This window comes from Scyliorhinus canicula, chromosome 1, assembly GCF_902713615.1.
Source record: "Scyliorhinus canicula chromosome 1, sScyCan1.1, whole genome shotgun sequence".
Classification (NCBI taxonomy): domain Eukaryota; kingdom Metazoa; phylum Chordata; class Chondrichthyes; order Carcharhiniformes; family Scyliorhinidae; genus Scyliorhinus; species Scyliorhinus canicula.
In genome coordinates, this window is record NC_052146.1 from 201989502 (window position 1) to 202012743 (window position 23242).

Genomic DNA, 23242 nt, shown 5'->3' on the forward strand with positions numbered 1-23242 from the left:
GTAAAGAGAGAAAAACAACGGGCGTGATCTACCGGCTGTCGGAATTGGGCGGGATTCCGCCGGTAGATCCCGGGAGTGGCCTCCCCCGGGATTCCTGACGACCCGTTATCGCAAGATCTAACCAGAACCCACTTAGCTGTGCTGACGCTGGATCAATCGACAACCCGGCATCTATCGGACTTGTCGAGGAGACTCCACTGGGCACCTTTCATCATTGGCCCCACAAACTGGGAACCGGGCGGAACTGAACCCGGAGGAGGTCCGCCAGGCGATTGAAAGCTGCCGGGTGGTTGCCTCCGGGCTGTCACCCTGGCACAGCCTTTCATCCTGGCGGTGCCACCTCTGCCAGCCTGGTACTGCCAGACTGCTCCTCAGGTGGCACTGCCAGACTGGCTGGGGCACTGCCTGGGTGCCAGGATAGCAGTACCAAGCTGACATTGCACCGAGATCGAGCCCGGGGGTGCCTTGCCCCTATGAAGGGGGGGGGGGGACACCGAGGATGCCCCAACAGATGAGTTGGGGGAGTCTGGGGGTCGCGTCGGTGGGCCGAGAGAAGGGGGGGGGGCACTTAAAATGGCGTCCCAATCCCTTCCTGCATTGAGATGTTCCATTTGTTGGAGCTCCTCACCAAGAAATTACGCTAAGTGCGGCCTAGACAGGGCGGCATGGTAGCACAGTGGGTAGCATTGTTGCTTCACAGGTCCAAGGTCCCAGGTTCGATTCCCGGCTTGGATCTCTGTCTGTGTGGAGTCTGCACGTTCTCCCCGTGTCTGCGTGAGTTTCCTCCAGGTGCTCTGGTTTCCTCCCACAAGTCCCGAAAGACTTGCTGTTAGGTAATTTGGACATTCTGAATTCTCCCTCTGTGTACCCGAACAAGCGGCGGAATATGGCGACTAGGGGATTTTCACAGTCACCTCATTGCAATGTTAATGTATGCCTACTTGTGACAATAAAGATTATTTTTTTAAAAAAGGACGTTCCCCGGTGTGCATAAAAACAAGAACAGCTCCACTAATTCCGCCCAGAACGGACTGTTTTATTTTGGTTACATCGTGCCCAACGTTTTACATCCGTATGACTTGCGGAAAAGTTATACAGACTCAATGTTAACTCTTTTTATTTTCTCCAGAGATGTTATGCAGCATTTTCTGTTATCATTTCAAATGTTCCACTCAATTGTCTTGGGTCCTAAGCAGCCTACTAAGCAGAAGCCGCCCCTTGTTGCTCCACAATAATACTGCAGACCACAGGTGGTCATTCAAAAGAAGTAAGAAACCTTTTCAAAGTTTCCTTTCTGTGGAGACAGGAAGGGCAAAAATTCCTCTAGCCCTGTGGGTGTGAACATCTATATCTAAGCTTGTATGTGTCTGTTCGTATGTAGGAATCTCCTGTGCTTTTCTCCTTAAAATATGTACAATTTGCTACTTTTTCCTAAAACGTTTTCACCTTGCTATCTCTCAAATGCCTCCAAAAACACATCTCAACAATTGTGTCTCATCTCTGATCCGTGGTGATGCTTGCATCCTCTGAAACAGAAGGCTGAGGGTTCAGGTCGCACCTGAAACTTGAGAACAAATTCTAGGATGATACTTTAGTATCGTACTGAGGAACCCCGCACTGAAATCTAGCATCTTTCAGCCGAGCCCATTTTTCCCCACTCGCATGGACATAAATGATCCATGGCACTATTTTGAGATAGAGCAGGAGAGTTCGCATAATGTTATTAACCTAACCAACATCTCACATTGATGTGGGACCTTATTGTGTGCAAATTAGCTTTTACATTTCCTGCATGTCATTGGCTGTAAAGCACTTGGAATGTCATTGAGTGGTTGATAGATATGCAAATCTTTCTTTAAATTTATCAAAAAAATAAAGTGCCCAATTCTTTCTCAATTAAGGGGCAATTTAGCATGGCCAATCCACCTACCCTGCACATCTTTGGGCTGTGGGGGTGAAAGCCATGCAGACACTGGGAGAATGTGCAAACTCCACATGGACAGTGACCCAGGGCTGGGATTGAACCCGGATCCTCAGAGCAGCAAGGCAGCAGTGCTAACAACCGTGCCGTCTGCAAACCTGTCTTTATGCCTTCAGTTTTTAATCTCAATCTCATTATGCCAAAGTTCCTCCTTTTCAGCAGATCATTGTTAACCTCTCTCCTTGTAAAGCACCCTAAAACTTTCCTTTTCATAGAAATCAGAACCTCCACAGTGCAGAAGGAGACAATTCGGCCCATCAAGTCTGCACTGACCCTTCGAAAGAGCACTTGACCCAGTCCACTGCCCCACCCACCCCATCCCTGTAACCTACATTGCACATCCCTGGACACTAAGGGGAAAACTTAGCATGGTCAATCCACCTAACCAGCACATCTTTTATGTGAAGAATGGCATTTTAATTTGCTGTGTTGGTCTTCCTATATAGAAGAAGTACACACTTATCTGAAGTGCTTGTTGGTAACGATGATCTTGTGCCACTTGTCGAATGCTGCAAGGGTGAGAAAGAAACTTGGCCATTGGATCTTACATCCACCTGGTTCTCACTGTTGTGTACAATAAATCAAATCATTGGGGCATAAGACCATAAGACATAGGAGTGGAAGTAAGGCCATTCGGCCCATCGAGTCCACTCCGCCATTCAATCATGGCTGATGGGCATTTCAACTCCACCTACCAGCATTCTCCCCGTAGCCCTTAATTCCTCGCGACATCAAGAATTTATCTATCTCTGACTTGAAGCCATTTAGCGTCCCGGCCTCCACTGCACTCCACGGCAATGAATTCCACAGGCCCACCACTCTCTGGCTGAAGAAATGTCTCCGCATTTCTGTTCTGAATTTACCTCCTCTAATTCTAAGGCTGTGCCCACGGGTCCTCGTCTCCTCGCCTAACGGAAACAGTTTCTTTGCGTCCACCCTTTCTAAGCCATGTATTATCTTGTAAGTTTCTATTAGATCTCCCCTTAACCTTCTAAACTCCAAAGAATACAATCCCAGGATCCTCAGCCGTTCATCATATGTTAGACCCGCCATTCCAGGGATCATCCGTGTGAATCTCCGCTGGACACGCTCCAGTGCCAGTATGTCCTTCCTGAGATGCGGGGCCCAAAACTGGACACAGTACTCCAAATGGGGCCTAACCAGAGCCTTATAAAGGCTCAGTAGCACATCGCTGCTTTTATATTCCAACCCTCTTGAGATAAATGACAACATTGCATTCGCTTTCTTAATCACAGATTCAACCTGCATGTTTACCTTTAGGGAATCCTCGACTAGCACTCCCAGATCCCTTTGTACTTTGGCTTTATGCAGCGCCGGCCCTTGGGTTGCTGGCGCCCCGGGCAAGCTGAACTTCTGCGCCCTTGGGGGGGTGGGGCCGAGGGGGAGGCGGGGGGGCGGACCCGAGGGTGGGGGGGGGCGGACCCGAGGGGGGGGCGGATCCAGGGGGGACGGATCCGAGGGGGGGGCGGATCCGAGGGGGGGGCGGACCGAGGGCGGGGCGGGGGGGACCGAGGGGGAGCGGACCGAGCGGGGGAGCGGACCGAGCCGGGGGGGGCCGCCCTGGGGGAGGGCGGCCACCGCGCATGCGCTGGTTGGCACCGGCCCAACTGCGCATGCGCGGGACCCGAGTCTCTGGCGCCCCCTACCACATGGCGCCCCCTACCACATGGCGCCCCGGGCGACTGCCCGAGTTGCCGGTGCCTTGAGCCGGCCCTGGCTTTATGAATTTTCTCACCGTTTAGAAAGTAGTCTATGCTTGGATTCTTTTTTCCAAAGTGCAAGACCTCACATTTTCTCACATTGAATTGCATCAGCCATTTCCTGCACCACTCTCCCAAACTGTCTAGATCCTTCTGCAGCCTCCCCACTTCCTCAGCACTACCTGCCTGACCACCTAACTTCGTATCATCGGCAAACTTCGCTAGAATGCCCCCAGTCCCTTCATCCAGATCATTAATATATATGGTGAACAGCTGCGGCCCCAATACTGAACCCTGTGGGACACCGCTGGTCACAGGCTGCCATTCCGAAAAAGAACCTTTTATCCCAACTCTCTGCCTTCTGTCAGACAGCCAATCCTCAACCCATGCCAGTAGCTCACCTTTAACACCATGGGCCCTCACCTTACTCAGCAGCCTCCTGTGTGGCACCTTATCAAAGGCCTTTTGGAAATCCAGATAGACCACATCCACTGGGTTTCCCTGGTCTAACCTACTTGTCACCTCCTCAAAGAATTCTAACAGGTTCGTCAGGCACGTCCTCCCCTTACTAAATCCATGTTGACTTGTTCTAATCCGACCCTGCTCTTCCAAGAATTTAGAAATCTCATCCTTAACGATCGATTCTAGAATTTTACCAACGACCGAGGTTAGGCTAATTGGCCTATAATTTTCCATCTTTTGTCTTGATCCTTTCTTGAACAAGGGGGTTACAACAGCGATCTTCCAATCGTCCGGGACTTTCCCTGACTCCGGTGATTTATGAAAGATCTCAACCGCGCTTCCGCTATTTCTTCAGCCACCTCCCTCAGAACTCTAGGATGTAGCCCATCGGGGCCAGGAGATTTGTCAATTTTAAGACCTTTTAGCTTTTTTAGCACCATCTCTTTTGTAATGGCAACCATACTCAACTCAGCCCCCTGACCCTCTATAATTTTTGGGATATTACTCATGTCTTCCACTGTGAAGACAGACGCAAAGTACTTATTAAGTTCTCCAGCCATTTCCTCATCACCCATCACTAGCCTTCCGGAATCAGTTTGAATTGGCCCAATGTCTACTTTGGCCTGTCGTTTGTTTCTTATGTATTGAAAGAAACTTTTACTATCATTTCTTATATTACTGGCTAGCCTGCCTTCATATTTGATCCTCTCCTTCCTTATTTGTCTCTTTGTTAACCTCTGTTTGTTTTTGTAGCCTTCCCAATCTTCTGATTTCCCAGTGATTTTGGCCACTTTATAGGATCTCTCTTTTTCTTTGATACATTTCCTGACCTCCTTTGTCAGCCATGGCTGTCTAATCCCTCCCCGGATAATCTTTCATGGATCCCCGCATGTATCATGACACAGTGATATGTTTCTGTGCATGTTTTAATCTGATGATTTCATCATTCGAGGGAAGCACGGCTTCTGTGGGGACAAAAATTCTGCAATGCACATCGGTGATTGATATCAGAATTCAACCAGTATTTACATTTCTGAGTTGCAATTGTTCAATTTTATCATTACCCTTATCCTAGTGAGCATTTTAATGCCCCCCAAAATTTTGTCCCTCTTTTTTTTCTGGAATACAACAAATATCGAAAGCTCCTTGTGTATTGACCAAGTGATTGTTCTTCATGGACAGCAAGTACCAGCTCAACCTATTAAGCGTATACACATAGTTTACAATAGCAATGAGTGGATAGTGACTAGGAGCTGGGAAACAAGCTGTTGCAATTTCCTTTTCTGGCATAGAGAAATTTAGGTAATTGAACATGGTAGCCTTGCCTCCCTTGAATGATGAAAATAACACGTTAAAACATGCACACAAATGCAATGATATTTATAATTGTTAATAACTGCCCCATTTGAGATCAACTAATTCAACATGGCCATTTTTAGATTGGGATCTTTAGATGCAAAGGGATTCACAAAAGGATCTTTGGATTCCGAAAAGAATTCTTGATTTGGACCTGTTGCGTTGTATTGTTTTTAAGAAGTTAGTTCAGCGACTTTAAAGTTAGGAAATCTCTGGACTGTAAAAAGTATCTTTTGGTCCCAAAGGGAATAATGATGGGATTATCATAGGGCCTGTCTCACTGAACTCTGTAGTACAGCTCATATTGACTGTTTATAGAACATTATGAATGGAAACTGGGAACAGGTCTCCAGATAGTTCTCGGCTAAGCAATCCATGAAGATGACAGGAGAAAAAAGTGGACAAAACCAGATTTTGTTTCTCTGATCTAAGTTAATTAAGAACACAAAGTTCTGGGTTTGGAAGTGGAAATATTGCCTTGAATAAAGATTTCATTCAGAATTATTGTTAAATACCCCTTTGTTTAACAGTTGAGTAATTGATAGGATGTGAGAATAATATTTTTAATTGTGCTGTGTTTTATTTCAATTTTATATTTTCCTGTTCCTATTCCAAAAGGATGGATCCATACAGAGTTACCATGGAATCAAAGGCTGCTGCTTCAAATCTTCTGAGTGCGCTGCATTCTTTCTATCAGTTTGGCCACCTCTGTGATGTGACGGTCCATACAGAGCACCTTGGGGTTCAAGAAGAATTTGCTGCTCACAGAGCAGTGCTGGCTGCATCTAGCACTTATTTCAGAGAAATTTTCCTTAGGGAGGAGCTGTCTGAGAAAAAGGAAGCTACAGTCACCTTGCAAGATGTTTACACTGAGGATTTTACCTCTTTTTTAGAGTTTGTATACACAGCAAAAATGGAGATTGAACCTCAGAAAGTATATCGAATTCGGGACATTGCTGAAAGATTAGAATGCAAGGATCTTATGGAAGCCTGCGAGCATCTTAAGGTTGAACTATCGAGGCAAAGCTCAGATGTGAAGGGGCAGGTTTGCCAAGAGTACCAGCTTGCTGGTAGATCTGAAAGTGTTTGGAATAAAACTGACTCAGAGCATCTGGATTGCCAGGAGGTGGAGAGTTCATCCAGAATTGTAGCTGCACCAATGAAGAACAGACTTTGGGACAAAGTACCAAAAAATAAATCCTTTGAAACCAGTCTGCCACAGATAGAAATGTGCACACAGCGGGAAAATGTAAAAGAAGTCACTGAGTCAATCACTGTCATTGATCCTAGCACAGGAATGATGAAATTGCCTATCTATACCACAGAAGAGGTAAACAAGGAAGATGCTGATACTGCTGATGATCTTGGTCACAAAAGTGATTGTAAAACCGATCCAATAATCCATGCAGATTCCCCAGAAACACGAATTGTGATAAAGAAATTGCACTGTCTGGAAGATGAGGACGGGATGCATGATGAGCCTGAAAGATCGGAGAGTAATGAGCTGAAAAAAATGACCAGGAGCATGTCAAAGAGAATGCCTCAGAGTTACACATGTGACAAATGTCACCAGATTTTTCAATTCTTGAAACCATATCAAACTCACATGAGTGCTGAGCATGGTATTACCATTGTGGTAAAGTACAGCTGCAGTATGTGTTCTCAGCTTTTTTCCAATCATCAGAACCTAAGACAGCACAGACTGACTGTTCACAACAATGAGCGCCCCTTTGCATGTTCATTGTGCGACAAGCGATTTAAACGCCAAAAGGACATCAATGATCATATTAGGAGAGTGCATGAGAAGAGAAGGACTCCACAGACATGTCCTTATTGTGACAAAATCATTAGTTCAAAATGCGGACTGACAGTTCACATCAGAACACATACAGGGGAAAAGCCATATAAATGCCAATTTTGTCCAGCAAGCTTTGCTCAGAGGTCTGCTTACAACACTCATGTAAGGTATTACCAATTTCTGTATATATTCTTCTTTGACTTTTGAAACTGATTTGTTCATTTATATTATACAAATGAACTCATACTGGAGTTTTTTTAAGGATGTTGAAATCGAGACCAATATTAAATAGTGTTCCTAATAATGCCAGAAAAAACATGCCCTGTATAGCATAAATTAAATAGAAAATGCTAAAAATACTTAGCGGCTCAGGTAGCATCTATGAAGAGAGAAAAAGAGTTTATGTTTCAGGTTGATGACCTTTCATGAAATACCTGATGAGTACTTCCTGAGTTTTCTGTTTTTATTACAGATTTCCAACACCCACTATAGTTTACACTTGTAGAAGCATATAGCAGCTAATAATAAACCAATATCTCTCTGTCCGCAGTTTAAAATTCAAAATTCTTCTGAAATCTGTACAATTGGTGACCTGTGTTAGTGGGATCCATCAGTTAATGTTTGATTGATAGTAGGATTTAAAATAGCACTGATATATAATTTTAAGCCGAGCACACTTGCCAACATATTGTAGATGGTGAGATCATGCTCAGCTCAGAAATGTTCTTTATCCTTAAGGAAATGTAGCCATATGATTCTCTATCTCCGGAAACAAATTATCTAATCATTGTTGAGTCTGCTTTTGCGCACCATTTGTTTATTATGATGGCAGAGAGAAAATCTCATGACAATAATTTATAAGAAAGCAGCTAGAATATCTGTACCGTTGCCAAGAAAATAGCTCTTTAGCGTCAGATATGCTCAGGTTTCAATTGAGTTTCCAGAGTTGTCTGTTAAATCCCCATTCTAGTGCCAATGAACAAAGCAATGTTGTTTGATCCTTTGAACACTGATTGGGGAATAGAAATGAGTACACTGACTAAATACAAAATGCAAAGCATTTCACGTTTTTAGTGTCACAGCACACTTGACCAGATCTTGCTGGAGCGGGGCATCTTGCAACATACAGCATTGGTTAGACTTTCTCCTGCACCCTCCGATTTCAAGGCTTTGCACCATAGCTTGCTAGAAGCACAAGCTGGTCATGGCGCAGGTCATGGTGCAGTGAGGCCAATGGAGCATCTTGGATCTTGATTACATGTGGGACCAGCCGTCTATCTCCTTAACCAAGAGATCTAAGGATTAAGAATGAATCGGGAAAATCAAATCAGGTAGTGAAAATGAAATGAAGGAAAGAAAGATAGTATTCAGCGATGGCTAGAAAAAAGGAACAGAATAGAAAAGTCTGGTTTTTTTTCAAAAACTGACCTTTTCAAAATCTCAAAGTAGTTAACAACATAGAGAAATGAAATTGATCATTTTAAAGTGTTTCTTTCTGGGCCAGAGAGGTTCACCTGATTGGCATTAACAATTGTCAGGCCATTAACGAGAGAGTTCTGTTTTTAATAACGTAATTTAGCTTACTGGGCTGAGTTCAATGGCCAGGTAACATTTAAATCCAGGAAGTTCTTAAAAATAACAGGGAGAGTGAGATGCTATTTGTGCGAGTCAAATGATAGGACAGTGTGCAGCAGAAAGTTCTAGAGAAATGCAACTCAGTGTGTCTCTTAATACCATGGATTTGCTGTCTGATTTGCACATTAATAACACTGGGTCGTTAAAGCTGCATTTTTTAAAAACAACATTCAGTCCATTGTGTGAAGGTGTATTATGCTCACTTTGGGTTTTGGAAGAGCAACACTAACTTCCGCTGTTCAACACTCACCTACATTTGTATACATTATGTGCCTCCACTCTCCTTTCGCATAATTTAGTGTGGACTTCTAAAATAACCTGACAATTCCCTAAATCTGTCCCCTCCAATTGTCCCATGGGAGGGTAGAAGAATATTTTACTTCTACTGTAAACAAAAAACATCAGACTGGAAAGAGGCACTGAGCTACTAAGATAGCTTAGTTGCATAGGTACATAGTTATAGTAATTTTACATAACCTAAGCATGTTTAGAGGTAAAGATGGAGTCTGTAATGGCTAATTCTGGTCCTCCACAGTTTTCAGTCAAATAAGGGGAGGTAGATTTATTTGGGTGGTGTTGTTGACTGCACTGAACCTGTGCTATGAACGGATGGTATTATAAAAGTGTAAAAATAGCATAAAACCTGTCTGTCGGAATTGGAAATGCCCTGCTCTTTGTTTATCAGATCTGATGCTGCCACTTTAGGAATGTTGCCTTACCAATGGCTAATATTATCATATTACTGGTATGGACAGGATGGGACTATGTCCATTTAGTCTATTCTTCTAAATCTGCCATTAGGTTCCATACTGTAATTTTCAAATCAATGACACTAAATTCAGTTAGCTAACAGGAATGCTTAACTATACACTGAAACATTTTATTTGCTTACTTGACTACCTGTGAACATTGTATCAAGTTTTAATAATCATCCATTAAAATTTCCAGCACTCTTTGTTGCTCTGTTACTCAAAATACTTATCCATTCAATACATATTCCCACAAGTTATCCGTTTTACGTAATCATGAGTGCACAATTATCTATCTTGAACTCCATCTGCCATCTCTTTACCTATTGATTGAAACAGTACAAAAACATTTTTAAGTTTTGTCCGTTGATTAGTACCCAACTTGATCTCATCCACAGACAGTCATTTTGGTCTATAATCTGTGCTTGGTACTGTAACAGTATCTGAGAACTTGAGATTTTTTTTGGACTGATAAGTTGCCATCTGATCCAATTAACAAAGTTACTAAGCATAGATTGCTTCATTGATTGCAGAATGCCTTAGACAGAGGTCACACTCAACACACTGGGGGTTGGAAAAACAGTCATTTTTGGTTGTTTCCAAGTTAAGCAATAGGGCTTAATTTAAGTATGCAGAGTAGTATATTATATAGAGTTAAGCCAGATAAATTGCTACTGGAAGAAGCAAACATTTGTGTCTGCCAGTGGTATGTCATAAAAAGGAGGTAACATGTGCAAATCATAATAGGATATTTTGTAATCAACTTGATGAAGGTGTAAATCACAAATGTATTGCATTGTACTTTCGTTCTGGAAAATCTAGCTCACTATCAGTTCTCCAATTGAATTACTTATGATTGATCTGGGATCTGCAGCACAGTTGTACTTCTTATCTGACATAGGAACTGGCTAGCCTGAAGCTACTGATATGCTGATTCCTTTGAAGAAATGGTCAGAAGGGTCCTGAGATCACATACTGTTATTGGAATTTTTATCCATTGATTATTTGATTAAAGCCTTTAATCCGCCTTGCTTTCTGAACATTCGCTTCAGAGTATCTCACGCAGAAAATGATCCGGGAAAAAAAAACAAAAGTCCTGGAAAAACTCTGCAGGCTGCCAGCTACTGTGGAGAAACTAACAGAGTTAACGGCTTCCAGTGGTGGCCATGGAGTGAATGGTTGCACATAGGGTGGCTCCTGCTTGAAGGCTTTGGTTTTGGCCCCTTTTACCTGAACTTTGGGGAATTCCGGTGGAAAGTTTGTGTGGAGAAAGATAAGTTCTCCCCTGATTGAGCATTTCTGGGAGTTACCAAACTCAATGGATGACATTGAGAGCCTGGTTAAAGGGTTGGAGGAGACTCGTAGCGCAGCATCAATTACAAAAACGGCAGAGAGGGAAGGATTGTCATTGACTAGAAAACTGCAAATCGAGCAGTTGATGAGATTGATTAAGGACAAATTTCAGCAGCAACGCAAGGAGATGCAGAACAACTGGTCTAAGGTGATCGAGAGGCAGTGGCACCTCTTTGTGGGACCTTGGAATGGGTGGAGAGAGCCTCGAGGTGCACAGGGTGGGAGAAGGTGGTGTCTAATCAGAGTGATCGAATTGTGTCGTTGGAGGCGGAGATAATAATTATGGGGACATGTGTAAGGTGCTGCGAGCAAAGGTGGAGGAGGACCAGGAAAATAGGTCCAGGTGGCAGAATCTGGGGAGTGGAGGGAACGAGTTCAATAGGCTACGTCACTAGGATGCTGGCCAGTTTGGTGAAAGAGAAGGTGCTGGACAAGGCCAAGGAGGTGGATCGGGCCCTGAGGCAGAAGCCATGAACGGGGGAGCCGCCACCGGTGGTGATTGTGCTGATGCACAAGTTCCAGGACAAAGAAAAAGGAAAAGATTCTGAAATGGGCCCGGACTTGGGAAGGAAACCGAAACCGGATCTATCAGGACATTGGAACGGAGCTGGTCAGGAGATGGGTGGGATTCAACAAGGCCACGGCAGTATTGGCGCCACATTAGGTTTGGGATGCTGTACCCGGCCAGACTTTGGGTAAATTTCGAGAGCCGGGAATATTACTTTGGGACGCCGGAGGAGGCAAATTACTTTATTAAGGAACATAAGCTGGGAGAGGGCTGGGAGGAGAGCTTGAGTAGAAGTGTTATCTCTGTGAAAGTTTGTTATCTGTTTCTGGTTGCTGACTGGGAAAAGTTTATAGCGGGGTGGTTGCTCACTCCCCTTCCCCCGCCGCCCCATTTTTGTGTTTTTTGTATCTTTTGCATTTTTTATGTTGTTGGTACATTTTGTATTTCTTGTACTTTGGTAAGTTTAATTGCTGCTTGTTTTAGAGGAGACCCTTCAGTGTGGCAGATATAGTGTTTAGTTTTAATGCACTCCGTTGGTTATGCTCTGTGCAGGGCATGAGGGGTTGACGTGGGTTGGGGTGGTGTGGCTCGAGAATGCTCTGTACTGGGGCCATTTTGGAATGATGCTTCTCATGGTGGATTGGGTGTGGGGTATGAGGGGAAGGGCCGGGGATGGAGAGAAGAAGTGGGAGGATGCAGATCGTATTGTTGGAGGGTGGTGGACGGTGCATTTTTGGGACGACTTTCGGGTGGGAGGTGCCATTCTAGCAAGGAATGCTAGTGAACGGAAGTGAAGTAGAGGGGGGGGGTCCGGTGATGAGCCAGTGTGAGGGAGGACGGTTTGGAGCGTGGGATGAGGGGGGGGGGGGGGGTGGAGGTGATGTGGCAGTAATGAAGGATGAGTTTGGTCATGGATGGGGCGGAGTGCCATTTTGGATGAGCCCAATTCAGAGTGCGGATGGGGCCTTGTGGAACTGAAGGGTGATGATGACGGACCCTAGAGCGAGGGGAGGCAGAAGCCTCCAGTGAGAATCTTGACATGGAATGTCTGTGGTGTAAATGGGCCGGTTAAACGGTCCGGGTGTTCGCACATTTGAAGAGTTTGAGAGCAGAGATGATTTTCTTGCATGAAACGCATCTCTGGGTGGAAGATCAGTTGAGGGTGAGGAGGAGGGGTGCTGAGGCATCCCTGAGGGATTTGACTCGAAGTCGAGGGGTGTTGGCATATTGTTGAGCAAGGAAACGGGGTTAACGGGGGCTAGGGCAGTGCGGGACCCGGGTAGGAGGTTTTTAATAGTGAGTAGGGTGCTAGTGGAGACTCCTGTGGTGTTGGTGAATGCGTATATGCAAGGGGTTCTGTGGGAAGATGTCAGTGGCGATTAAGAATTATGTTGAGCTCAATCAGAATGGGGAGCTATCGCCAGTCACGTTTTGGAAGGACCTGAAGGCGGTGTTTCGGTGAGAAATTATTTTGTTCAAGGCCCAAAAGGATAAGATGAGGAACGAGGAGCATCGGCAACTGTTGGTTGAGATAGTGGAGTTGTACAGGAGGTGTTCTGTAGTCCCCAGGAAGGAGTTGTTGGAAAGAAGGAAGTTGTCGAGGCAGTTTGACTGGTTGACGACGGATAGCGCAGTGGGTCAGCTACACCGGGCGAGTGGGATGCAGTATGTGTATGGGGAGAAGGAGAGTCATATGCTGGCCCACCAGCCTTGGCAGCAGGCAACGTAGAGGTAAATTCTCCAGGTGAGAGGGGGGCCGGGGGGGGGGGGGGGGGGGGGGGAGAGAATGTGGTGTTGCATCGGGAGAGGATAAATTAGGTGTTTAAGGTCTTTTATGAGGAGCTGTCCAGGGCCGGGCCGGAGGATGAGGAGGCTGAAATGGGTCGGCTTTTGGATGGGCTGGACTACCCAGAGTTGGAGGGGGGGGGGGGGGGGGGGGGAGGAAAGAGGTAGGCACTGGAAAAGCCGTTGGGGCTAAAGGAGGTGATGGAGAGTATTGATATGATGCAGTCGGGGACAGATGTGGACCCTTACCTTTTGGGTATGTTTAGTGAAGTGATGGAAAAGGGGGAGTTGCCGGCTATGTTAGAGCAGGCGTCGATTTTGCTGATCTCGAAAAAGGTGAACGATCCATTGGAGCGCAGGTCCTATGCGTCTATCTCACTGCAAATTATGGACTTGAAAGTCCTGGCCACGGTGTTGGAGAGGTGTGTACCGTGCCGGAGGTGATAGTGTCCATGGACACAGAGAAGACCTTTGATTGGGTATAGTGGAGGTATCTGTTTGAGATTTTGGTGAGGTTTGCGTTTGGCCTGAGGTTTGTGGCGTGGGTCCGGTTGTTGTATGCGCCCCCCCCATGGCAAGTGTTCGAACGAATAAGGTGGATTTGGGGGTATTTTGTGTTGTATAGGGGAACAAAGCAGGGGTGTCTGTTGTTTGCGTTGCGATTGAACTTTGAGCCTCGGTTGAGGAGGGCAGGGAGCACCGGATGTCGTTATACGCAAATTACTTTTTATTGTTTGTGACGGACCGTTGGAAAGTATGTGCAGAATCATGGACTTGCTGGAGAGGACTGGGACCTTTTTGGATTATAAATTGACTGTGGGGGAAAATGAGGTGTTTCCTGTGAATGCTGCGGAGGGCTGAGGGCTCTGCCATTTAAGGTGGTAAGGGAGTGGTTTCGGCACCTGTGGATCCAGGTAATACATGAGTTGCCCACAATGCATATGTGAACCTGAGGAGGTTGGTGGAAGAGATCAAGGGGGACCTTAAAAGGTGGGATATGCTGCACCTTACATTAGCGAGGAGGGTGAAGATAAGGGCACTGACAAGATTTCTGTTTGCGTTTCAGTCCCTCCTGATTTTTCTCCCAAGGCCTTTTGTTGCAGGGTGGATGCGCTAATTTGGAAATTGTATGGGCAGAGAAGGTGCCACGGGTGAAGAGGGCTCTGTTGCAAAGGCAGAGACGGGAACGGGGGCTGGCGCTCCCAAATTTGTTGCATTACTATTGGGCAAAGAATGTGGAGAAGGTGAGACGATGGTGGGATGGAATCATAGGTTCGCGACATTGTGGGGGTCGGGGGGTGGGGGCTGGTAGGGGTAGGAGTGATGGATGGGATGTATAGGCGGTGGAGGGAGGAGGTGTTGGGGCGGGTCAGGGACATGTTTTCGGAGGGGAGGTTTGCTGGGCGAGAGGAGCTGTGGAAAAGGTTTGACTTACCAAGGGGGAGTGAGTTTAGGTATTGGCAGACGCGGCACTTTGCCCACAAGGAGCTGTCTTTGTTCCCTCGGGTACCAGAGTATACGCTTCTTGAGAAAGTGCTGCTCCCGGATGAGGTGGCAGGATGGGGACATATGTATGGGTGGTTGGGAGAGCAGGGCAAGGCAGTAGTGAAAAGGATCAAGCGGAAGTGAGGGGAAGAGTTGGGGAGGGAGATGGGATGGGGACTTTGTGTGAGGTAATACGGTGAGTGAACTCAACCTCCTCCTGCGCAAGAATGAGTTTGATACAATTTAAGGTGGTGCACAGGGTCATGTGACTCGGGCTCGGATGACTGAGTTTTTTCAGAGGTAGCAGACGGATGCGAGAAGTGTGAAAAGGACCGACAAATCATACCCACATGTTCTGTGGGTGTGAAGAGTTGGAGACTTTTGGAAGGTGATGTTCGGGACTCTATCAAGGATTGTAGGGATCGAGGTGAAGTTGGACCCAATGTGGCGACCTTTGGGGTGTCGGAGGTGCCGGAGTGATGTCATGGCCTTCGCCTCTCTGATTGCCCGGCATCGGATACTTCTGAATTTGAGGTCCGCTGCACCACCGGGGTCGCAGCGTGACTGGGGAACTGTACAAATTTCTCAGGTTGGAGAAAAGCAAATTTTCCTTCAGGGGGTCAGAGGAGGGCTTTGAGATACAGTGGAGGCCGTTCATGATGATATTTGAGGAGTTGTTTATCGCGGTTGGAAAGGGGGTATTAAAAGGGAAAAATATACAAACTGAATACTTTGGTTGGATGTTAAGCTTGTGTTATTTTATTGAATGTGTTTGGAAAAAATATATATATTTTTTTTTAATTTTAATTAAAAAAAAAAGTTAACATTTCAAGTCCAATATGACACTTTGGAGAAAAGAAAATAGAATAACTGTTTCTACACAAAACTGTCCTTCACACCTCTTAAGCTTGTATCATGTTGTATACCTGTATCTAGGATACATAACTGCCATCCACCATTTAATGTTAAGCAGTCATATGGATTATGCTGTCAGGTTTCAATATTTGACTTGACATATGCATATTTGTCAGGTTTTATTTATCTAAAAAAATAAAAATTGCGGACTTGTTTCTGAAGTAAAATAATGACAGTCAAGTTTTATATTGCCAGTGATCAGTAAGAATGTTAAATTTTGTCTAACTTTTATAAAATCGAGAAGCTGGCAATATACATAAACAGGTTAGTCACCAGGCATATTATCTTATCAATAGCAGAGTCTGTTTGCAACACTTCACATAAAAGCTGCTAATCATTTTAAAATCCAGAAAAATGTGAGTAAAGGTACATCAACAAATTTGCCAAAATTAAGAATTAAGCTATTAATTGATATTATGCTGACCATATCAGGAAATTGAAGCTTCATTTTTTTTTCTATAAAAAATCTTTGGCTTATTATATAATTGGACTTTGACTGTATTCTTCTGGGACTTTAATATTGGGGCGCAGTGAAAATATACGAGGATGCTGGTCTGTTTGTCAAAGTATATATTCATTATGCTACAAAGAGAAATATGTTTTAATTTGAGATGAATATCATAGTTGCATTGGACACCTAAATCAATGACAATGGATAACAGAAAAGACTGAGTGCTTTTAGAGTGTGCTGCAGAATAGTTGCTGAGGAAGCAGTTTCCAACAGAGTTTACTTCATTAAAACCCCCGTACCATCTGCCTAATCATGAGCCCTTTGAGGCCAAGGCAAAGCAAGGTTACTTGATTTCAAAATCGACATCTCCAAGATTGCAACTTTTTTTTTTCCAGATCTTTCTGTAACAGGTGAGGGGGGTGAGAAAGAGATAAGGAAGAAGTATAGCTTTACATTGGATTAAAGAGGAAAGCCGATTTGGTAAGGATATCACAGCAGGAAAAATTTGAAGGTGTAAATCAATAATGCGACATAATGCTGTGATTAAAAATGAAAAAGTGCTTTCGTAAAATAAGACATTCATAAATCTTTAAAATCTAACAGCTGGCAGAAACAGTGAGCTCTAAAAGCCTTCAGTTATAACATTATTTTTGGAAAGTCTGATAATACAGATGAAAGTAACACTTAATATTGATTAAAATGTTAGATTTATTTAACACGAGTTATTCAGGACATCTAACTTTACACATAAATTACAATATAGTGACTTCATAAACTAATATAGCTAACTAACTTATGCTCCATTTATAGGAACAAGCAAAGATTTGACACCTTAGAAATCTGACCTTCATTTGCCACTTTAACCTAGGTTATGAATTCTAAATCATAAATAGCATAAAATTACTTTTAATTTTTTTCACACTATGGCATTGTTTTCATTGGCCCTACCTTTCAAATAACATGACCTATTCTTTTTCTGGCTGATTTTTTTTTAAAGTATTTTATTTTCCTTATCTATTTTCTTATCCCATAGTTTCCAAATTTCACAACATAGAAATTGCCCATCAAGCCTCATCCACCATTCATTGTGATTATGGCTGATCATCCATCTCAATGCCATACTCCTGCTCTTTTCCAGTACTTCTTGACCACCATTAGTGGCTAGAAATTGAACTATTTCTCTCTGTCTTTTCTTTTATAAGTTTAGAGTACCCAATTCTGGGTACCCAATTCAAGAGTACCCAACTGGGGCTGTTTAGCACAGGGCTAAATCGCTGGCTTTGAAAGCAGGCCAGCAGCACGGTTCGATTCCCGTAACAGCCTCCCCGAACAGGCGCCGGAATGTGGCGACTAGGGGCTTTTCACAGTAACTTCATTTGAAGCCTACTCGTGACAATAAGCGATTTTCATTTCATTCATTCATTCAATTCATTTTTTCCAATTTAGCATGGCCAATCCACCTACCCTGCACATTTTTTTGGTTGTGGGGGCGAAACCCACGCAAACACAGGGAGAACGTGCAAACTCCACACGGACAGTGACCCAGAACTGGGATCGAACCTGGGACCGTGGCATTGTGAGGCAGCAGTGTTGACCACATAAAGCAAGTATGGGATATTCAGCTCAGATGCCTGCAAAAAGTCTAAAGATGTTTGATTTTCATCATTTCAATCCGTTTTCCATTGAAAAGCAGCTGATTGTGCTACCGTGCTGCCCCTCCCCACAATACTAGGAAATGCCTCTGTGAGGATATTGGCCCCGGTCCTGCTTGGGTGCTTGTACTGGTTTTATAATCCTCAGAATCAGTCCCAATGCCTTAGGAATCAAAATTCCTCCTTCCTGCACCATCTCACCAGCTGCAAGTTCATCCAATCTTTTCTCCTATTCCTGATCTTGCTAGCATGTGCCACTGGGAATAATCCTGAAATTACTACCTTGAGGTCCCATTTTAAACATTTATTTCCTAGCTCCATATATTCTACTTGCAGGACCTCATCCTTTTTACCTGTTTTTTAAAAAATACTTTTTATTCAAGTTTTTCAATAACAAATTTGCTCCCCACAATTTAAAACAAACAAGGCGTGTTTCTACACCAACACAAGAAAAGAACTCACCCCCCCAAATAAATAATAACAAAAAACCAACAGCAATACAAGAAAGAAGAAAATAACAACATAGCAAACCCACCGCCGCAAAAACAAACCCCCTAACCATCCCCAAACCCAAGTTGCTGCTGAGACCGACCACTCTCTACCCCTTCGCCAGGAAGTCGAATAAGGGCTGCCACTGCCGAAAGAACCCCTGTACCGACCCCCTCAGGGCAAACTTCATCCTCTCCAACTTGATGAACCCAACCATGTTGTTGATCCAGGCCTCCGAACTCGGGGGCCGCGTATCCCTCCACTGTAACAGAATCCTGCGCCGGGCTACTAGAGATGCAAAGGCCAGAATGCCGGCCTCTCTCGCCTCCTGCACTCGCGGCTCCGAAGCTACCCCAAAGATCGCGAGCCCCCAGCCCGGTTTGACCCTAGATCCGACCACTTCCGACCAAGTCCCCGCCACCCCCTTCCAAAACCTCTCCAAGGCTGGACAAGTCCAGAACATATGGGTGTGGTTCGCTGGGCCTCCCGAACACCTCCCGCACCTGTCTTCCCCTCCGAAGAACCGGCTCATCCTTGCCCCTGTCATGTGCGCCCTATGCAGCACCTTCAGCTGAATTAGACTGAGCCGTCGCAAGAGGAGGAGGAATTCACCCTCTCCAGGGCGTCCGACCACATTTCATCTTCAATCTCTTCCCCTAGCTCTTCCTCCCACTTCGCTTTGAGCTCTTCTACTGAGGCCTCCTCCTCCTCCTGCATCAGCTGGTAAATAGCCGAGATCTTTCCTTCACCGACCCACGTCCCCGAAAGCACCCTATCTTGCACCCCCCTTGGCGGCAGCTGTGGAAACTCCGCCACCTGCCTCTTAACAAATGCCCTGACCTGCATATACCTAAAAGCGTTCCCAGGGGGGAGGTTCCACTTCCCCACCAGCTCCTCCAGAGTTGCGAACTTCCTATTCAGGAAGAGGTCCCCAAACTGTCTGATGCCTGCCCTGTGCCAACTCCCAAATCCTCCACCCGTTCTCCCCGGCGCAAAACGGTGATTGCCCCGTATCGGGGCCCAAACTGAGGCCTTCACTTCCCCCCCCCCTATGCCGCCTCCACTGTCCCCAGATTTTAAGGGACGCAACCACCACCGGACTCGTGGAGTACTTTGCTGGGATAGTGGAAGTGGGGCCGTCACCAAAGCCTCAAGACTCGTACCCGCACAGGACGCCACCTCCAATCTCTTCCATGCGTCACCCTCCCCTTCCGTCACCCACCTGCGAATCATCGCCACGTTCGCCGCCCAATAATATCCACACAGGTTGGGCAGCGCCAGGCCCCCTACCTCCCTTCTTCGCTCCAAAAATACCCTCCTTACTCTCGGGGCCTTCCGCGCCCACACGAACCCCAGAATCGACTTATTCACCCTTCTGAAAAAAGCCTTTGGGATCAATATGGGGAGGCACTGGAATAGAAACAAAAACCTCGGGAGCACCGTCATCTTGATCGACTGGACCCTGCCCGCCAACAAAAGCGGTAGCGCGTCCCACCTCCTAAACTCCTCCTTGTTCTGCCCCACCAGCCTCGAAAAGTTAAGCCTATGCATGGTCCCCCAGGTCCTAGCCACCTGGACCCCAAGATACCTAAAGCTCCTCTCAGCCCTCTTCAACGGGTGTTCACCTATCTCCCTCTCCTGATCCCCCGGGTGCAGGACAAACAGCTCACTTTTCCCCACATTGAGCTTATAGCACGAAAAGGCCCCAAACTCCTCAAGTATCTTCAGCACCTCTGGCATCCCCTCAGCCGGATCCGCGACATACAACAGCAGATCATCAGCGTACAGCGACAACCGGTGCTCCCCCCTCCCCCCCCCATCTGATCCATGAACCCCCTCAGCACCGAGGCCGCTGCCGGCCTCCTGCCCGTCCTAGACTTCGAGCGATCCAGAGCCGGATCCAGCACCGTGTTAAAGTCCCCACCCAAGATCAATCCCCCTGTCTCCAGGTCCGGGATCAGGCCCAGCATTCGCCGCATGAAGCTCCCCCTGAAGTCTCCCACTCACCATCACATATCTACCTGCACTACCCGCCACCACTTTGGACGCAACAAACGACAGGCTCTTACCGACCAAAATTGCCACCCCACGGTTCTTCGCATCAAGCCACGAGTGAAACACCTGTCCCACCCAACTTTTTCTTAGCCTCACCTGATCCGTAACCCTGAGGTGCGTCTCCTGGAGCATAGCCACATCCGCTCCCAACCCCCTCAAGTGAGCCAAGACCCGGGATCGCTTCACCGGACCATTCAGCCCCCTCACGTTACCAGCCGAACCCGGGGGGCCATCCCCATCCCCCTACACCGATCAGCCATAGCTCTTCCTCAACCCGCCACGCGCCCAGGGAACCCCCCAAACCCGCTCCCCACGGTGGCAGACCCCCCATCCCAAACCCCCCCCCCTTCACCATCCATTCCCTCACAGTCCCTGCAGCAACAACCCGGTACCCCCCCCCTTCTTCCTCACGCAGCTCCTGCTGCTCCCGCGCCCACTGCTGCCACGCTGCTGCTGCTTCCCCGCCCGCCGCCATCTTGCTTTTTCTGCCTCTCGCCTTCCTCTGCTGTAAAGCCGACTTTTGGACCGCTTCACTGCGAGTCCAGTTCATCCACCAGCTGCTGGGCACACTGGCAGTGTTTCCCCCGGGGAAAAGTTAAAACAGCGCCGTTGCGGGCTCTTAAAAGAGCCCGAAAGTCCAAAAAAAGCGGGAACTGCCGAACGTGCGGCTTAGCTCCGCGTCGCCGCCACCGGAAGTCCCTTTTTGCCTCTGTTGATGGTACTGTCATGGTCCACGACCTCTGGCTGTTCACCCTCCCCCTTCAGAATGTCATGCAGCCGCTCAGTGACATCCTTGACCAGGGAGGCAACATACCATCTTGATGCAGCTTCAGAAACGTGTCTATATTCCCTTACAACAGAATCCCATATCACCTCTCTTTTTTTTCCCACCCCTGTTCAACTGAGCCGCTCATGGTGCCATAGACTTGGATCACACTGCATTCATTCCTCTGAGAAATATCTCTCCCAGCAGTATCCAAAATGGAAAATCTGTTGAAGAGGGCAATGGACCCAGTGGACTCCTGCACTATCTACCTAGTGCTTTTACTCTGTCTGGCAGTGACCCATTTCCTTTCTACTTGTGCACTCTACTTGCAGTGTGACTGCGTCGCTGTACATGCTATCCACAATAGTCTCAGTCTTGTCGATGATCCACAGTGATTCCAGCCACTGCTCCAGTCCGAAACATGGATTTTGAAACATCCCAGGATTAATTGGACAGTTTAGCAACCAACTTTGAAACCTCATCAATGCAATTCTGTAGCTAGCTTGTTGATAGTATATGAGAATTACAATGGGATGACTAGTTTTCATCATTTCCAACTCCTTTGCAAGCAAGTGTTAGCTTGGCACAGTTGGTAACAATAATGCCCCATGTTAGAATGTTGTGGATTCAGGACTTGAACACAGAACCTAGGCATTAATATGTCAATGCAATAATACTTTGTTGGAGATGACATGTTAAACTGAGCCTCTAGCTGCCTGCTCAAGTGATAACTATACAATCAGAGTACTTGCTGAAAAATAAAAGAAGGAAGGAACAGCATCCTTTGATGAACCTCACAGTAAAGAATCGTTATCTGGTGAAGATAAAAATGTTCTTCAGTTATCCAAGTCAATATTCCCCTCTCAATCAACGCCACCAAGAAACTGTTAGCTGATCATCCATCATTTGCTTTCCGTGGGCAAAATTGTTTGTCGTGTCTCCCACATAACTGCAACATTACTACAAAAGAAGTATATTAGTCTGAAAGCACTTTGGGTAGTCTTGGATGATATGGTAAAGCATTGAACTATCGCAGATTCTTGCTGTTTTCTTCCTACTCTTCGTGAAAATGCTTACCTTCATTTGTGTTTTGAGCTCAAGATGACTGCATGGGGAGCAATTCCACATTCTACCATTCTCTGATGTAGTGGTTTGGAGTGCCAACACATGATTTGTCTTACCTGCTCCCTGTAACACCTAGCAACTGCTTATCAACAGAAACAATTTAATATTTTGTGCCCCGACGAGCATGCACACTTTTTAAAAAATAACCAAGACTTTCCTTTTGCAACCATTTAGGACAATGCACGAGAAATAAAAACAAAAGTTGTTTCCTAAGTAATTCTGATATGCATTCTGCAACATTATTTTTCCAAAATTGTCTCTTTATCCATTTTCCTGATTCACAAAACTCTGCAAAAAGATCAATTATTCTGCCAGAACTCATTTTATCGAATGCTTTGAAACTGAAAACAAACTTTAAAATGCAGTGATTTGAATTTTAGTTACACAGCATATTTATGGTCTTTCAACAAACATGCCTTGTAAAGCGTCACTGCCAAGGAAAGAGTTTCACACTGAACATATTCCTAATATTCCAACTCCGTGCATTATCATCCTTTGAAACAATGGCCTGGAGTTTGCAGTCAGCGGAAAAGGAACAGCGCTTGCTGTTCACTTCATTGATAACTTTCCACAAAGTTTTTGTGGGTTTTACAGTGCAGACATGCCCAGATTTGGCATCTAAGCCATCCTGGCACCCTCTGCAGGGGATCTATGGAGCGTTTGAGCAGAAAAAGACACAAGGTGGCTCTTCAACTAATCAGATTGAAGAATCCTCACTGAGGCGCACAGAGTCAAAATCAAGAAATAAAAAGCAGGAAATATTAATTAGATGTTAATTTTACACAGGAAGAGAAATACAGACGGAATTAAGGGAGACTGATAAAAAGAGAGAGAAATATGTTTCTTTAATTCTAAGTGTTCAACATTGATCATCTTCTGAAGGAAGAAACTCCACGCACATAAAATAAAATTTTCAGGGCAAAAGAGGTTGTTCATAAGTAATCATTACTTAACAC

At 45.6% G+C, this 23242-nt stretch overlaps 1 protein-coding gene across 3 annotated transcripts in view; it reads left to right on the forward strand.

The window, feature by feature from the left end:
* LOC119971011 (GDNF-inducible zinc finger protein 1-like) overlaps positions 1 to 23242 on the forward strand; it is a 54922-nt gene that overhangs the window by 11922 nt on the left and 19758 nt on the right. For 2 of the 3 annotated variants that reach the window (XM_038806137.1, XM_038806130.1), the window contains exon 2: positions 6139 to 7485. In XM_038806137.1, coding sequence (XP_038662065.1) covers positions 6140 to 7485 — 1346 coding nt within the window. In that variant the 5' untranslated portion in view covers position 6139. Of the gene's footprint in view, positions 1 to 1173; positions 1268 to 6138; positions 7486 to 23242 lie in introns of those variants that run through there. The other variant, XM_038806135.1, reaches the window with a different exon arrangement.